This window comes from Barbus barbus (assembly GCF_936440315.1).
Source record: "Barbus barbus genome assembly, chromosome: 41".
In the NCBI taxonomy this organism is placed as follows: domain Eukaryota; kingdom Metazoa; phylum Chordata; class Actinopteri; order Cypriniformes; family Cyprinidae; genus Barbus; species Barbus barbus.
The window spans coordinates 23711604-23714384 of record NC_136719.1 but is presented as its reverse complement, the minus strand read 5'-3'; the positions used below and the strand labels follow the sequence as shown (position 1 = coordinate 23714384).

At 33.4% G+C, this 2781-nt stretch overlaps 1 protein-coding gene across 1 annotated transcript; it reads right to left on the bottom strand.

The window, feature by feature from the left end:
• Positions 1 to 379: 379 nt before the first annotated feature.
• Positions 380 to 2566, bottom strand: LOC306860939 (N-acetyltransferase family 8 member 3; the record flags this gene model as incomplete). The annotated part of the gene is made up of 2 exons (XM_079402966.1): positions 380 to 1059; positions 2548 to 2566. The coding sequence occupies 2 exons, from the start codon at positions 2564 to 2566 to the stop codon at positions 380 to 382; spliced, it is 699 nt and encodes a 232-aa protein (XP_079259092.1).
• Between the last annotated feature and the right edge of the window lie 215 nt (positions 2567 to 2781).

Sequence of the window (2781 nt, the reverse complement as noted above, 5' to 3'; positions counted from 1 at the left end):
AAATGATAGTAAAAAATATTTGTATTATATTATTACATTTTATAGTATTTGTATATAATGTTATATTTATTAAATATTTATGGAAAGAATATCAGCTATTAAACAGATATTAATCAATACAAATAATATTAAATATACATTTATTCATATAAATATAATTATTATATTAATAATACTGCATATATACATAAACACTATTTTTAATATAATGAATAATTGTTGAGACCCCATGTGAATAGAAACCAGGCAAATAACAATATTTCATTTAAATATCTTTTTGATTGTCTTTGGAGCATTGCCTTGATTGCCGAAAGATGGTCCAATATGAATACAAGTTACAAATCTAAACATTTCTGATGCAAGGCTTTGACATGGCATCTTACAGATGCTTTTCCATTCGTATCACATTGATCCGGGCCAGTTTTGATGCCAAATGGTTAGCGTGTGTGTTGCTGTTCACGGACGTCACAGTAAAGTCGAGTTTGTGGAAAAGTGAAATAGCTGTGGTTTGCGGTGAGCTGATCTCCACGATTACTCGAGAAAGACCCTGCTCCTTACAAAACTCCACAGCCGTTTCTACCAGCTGTGTTCCCAGACCTTTACGCCGCTGGTTGAAGGACACCACTAACTGAAACACCTCCAGAGACGGTGCGTCATCTGCATCTGCGCTCTTCACTACAGCCAGCAGCCCGGCCAGCTTCGACTTCCCGTTCACCTCCATCTCCGCCACCCAGAAACCATTCGCCTGCTTATCCGAGAAGTTCGCCTGAATGTCGGCCATTTCCACCTCTAGCTTCCTCCTGAGGTGGCCGTCGTAAACCTCGTGGCAGCAGTAGTAAACCAGACAAGCCCAGGCTCCTCCGAAGAGCACGGCCTGGAAGTACGAGGATCCTCCGAGCACATATCCGGCCACGGAGACGCTGAGGGTCACGCCGATGTGGTCCGGATGACTCATGGCTTTGAAGAAAGCTGGGTAGACGTGCTCCAGAATCCCAAAGCGGAAGAGAGAGACCATAGCAGACTTATCTGTGGGCTTGTAGGGCCTGATTATACTCTTCACTGCAAGAGAGGCACAAAAAAACAGGGTTTAGCTTGATTCTGACTGAACGTCTGCAGAAAGTCATGCTGAGTCAGGCAGGAAGTACAGAAATAATCATTATAATTGAAAGCAGGGTTGTTATTGTAAACTTAGACCATGAAAACATTTTGATTAGCTGAAATAAACATTAACTGAAAATAATTATACAAACCTTAAACTCCTTAAATTTTAATTTCAACTAATTCCTGAAGCAACATTTCTCGTTTTCATGTAGTTAACTTTAAGTAGATGTACTAAAAAAAAAAAACAATGCAAACTATACAGACATTTTCAAAAAAATAAATACAAATATAAATACAAATGACTAAACAAACATAAAATTAAAATTCAAATGAAAGTGCAAACAAAAATATAAAAAAATTGAATCTAATTCAAAATATTAACAAAAACTATAGTAACATGTCAATGAATCAAAAATAACTAAAAATTAAAAATTAACAAAAGCTTTAGACCTATTTAAAAAAAAAAAATCATAAAAATGACAAAATCCCACAACATTACAAAGGTTATTGAAAATTAAAATGCAAAAAGAAAATATACAAATAAAATTTAATTCAAAATATTAACAAAAATATACTATATTGATGAAACTAAAATAACTAAAATATATATAGACAAATAAAAACTAATAAAATGACAAATACACACACAAAAAAACCACAAAATAAAAACAGAAAATAAACTAAATGCTAATTCAAAATATTCTCCAAAACTATACAATGATACTAAAATAACACTGATTAATACATTAATTATAGACGTCAAAATCATGCGTTGTGCGTATTTCACATATCCTCTGAAAAGAGCATATAAGGCTTCAAATTTACCCAGATGAAGCATTTCAAAACCAGTCAAAGAAGTGAATAACTCGCTTGTGATTTTGTGAAATATGTAATATAAGTAATTTAATTGAAAGCACACTTTATTTTACAGGGGAAAAACTTAATTGGAATACATTAATTTAATGAAAATAATTATTTTTTGGAATGTCTGCACTGTAAAAAAAAAAAGTTGATCCAACTTAAAATTTTAAGGCAACCAGCTTCAGGAGATTTTTGAATTCTCAACTTGTTGTTTTAAGTTTATACCACAAAAAGTTGAGAATCTCTTAAGTTGAGAGAACTGAAAATTCTGCTGAAGCTGGTTGCCTTAAAATTTTAAGTTGGCTCAACGTTTTTTTTTTTTTTTTTAACAGTGTGTAAGCTGTAAACAATCAACAAACTTTAAACATTATAATAAAAGAATGTTTCACATTTGGGAAACATGACATTCAGTGTGAATTTAAGCAACAGCCTTGAACTCACAATTAATCAGAAAAATATTTAGTGTGCAATCTGAAATTTGTAATAATTCAAAGCACAAGCTATTCCAGTCATTGCATGCTAATTACATTAGCACCTTCCAGACACCTTTCTCAACACATTCAGACAGAGAAAAAGTTCACTTACAGCTAGTTTTCTGTTCCATCGCTGCTGCTCAATGCTGCTTTTCTGTACCTTCTCACTCGCTCTGTGAACTTTAGCCACAGTATCAGACAAATACCCATTTACAGAGCAGATTAGCAAAGAAATGGATCATGTTCAACACACACACACACACACACAAACAATGAGGACCAATCTTACACTACCTATCCCAAACACTCATAGAAACCTGTTTACCTTTTATTAGATTTCAAACTC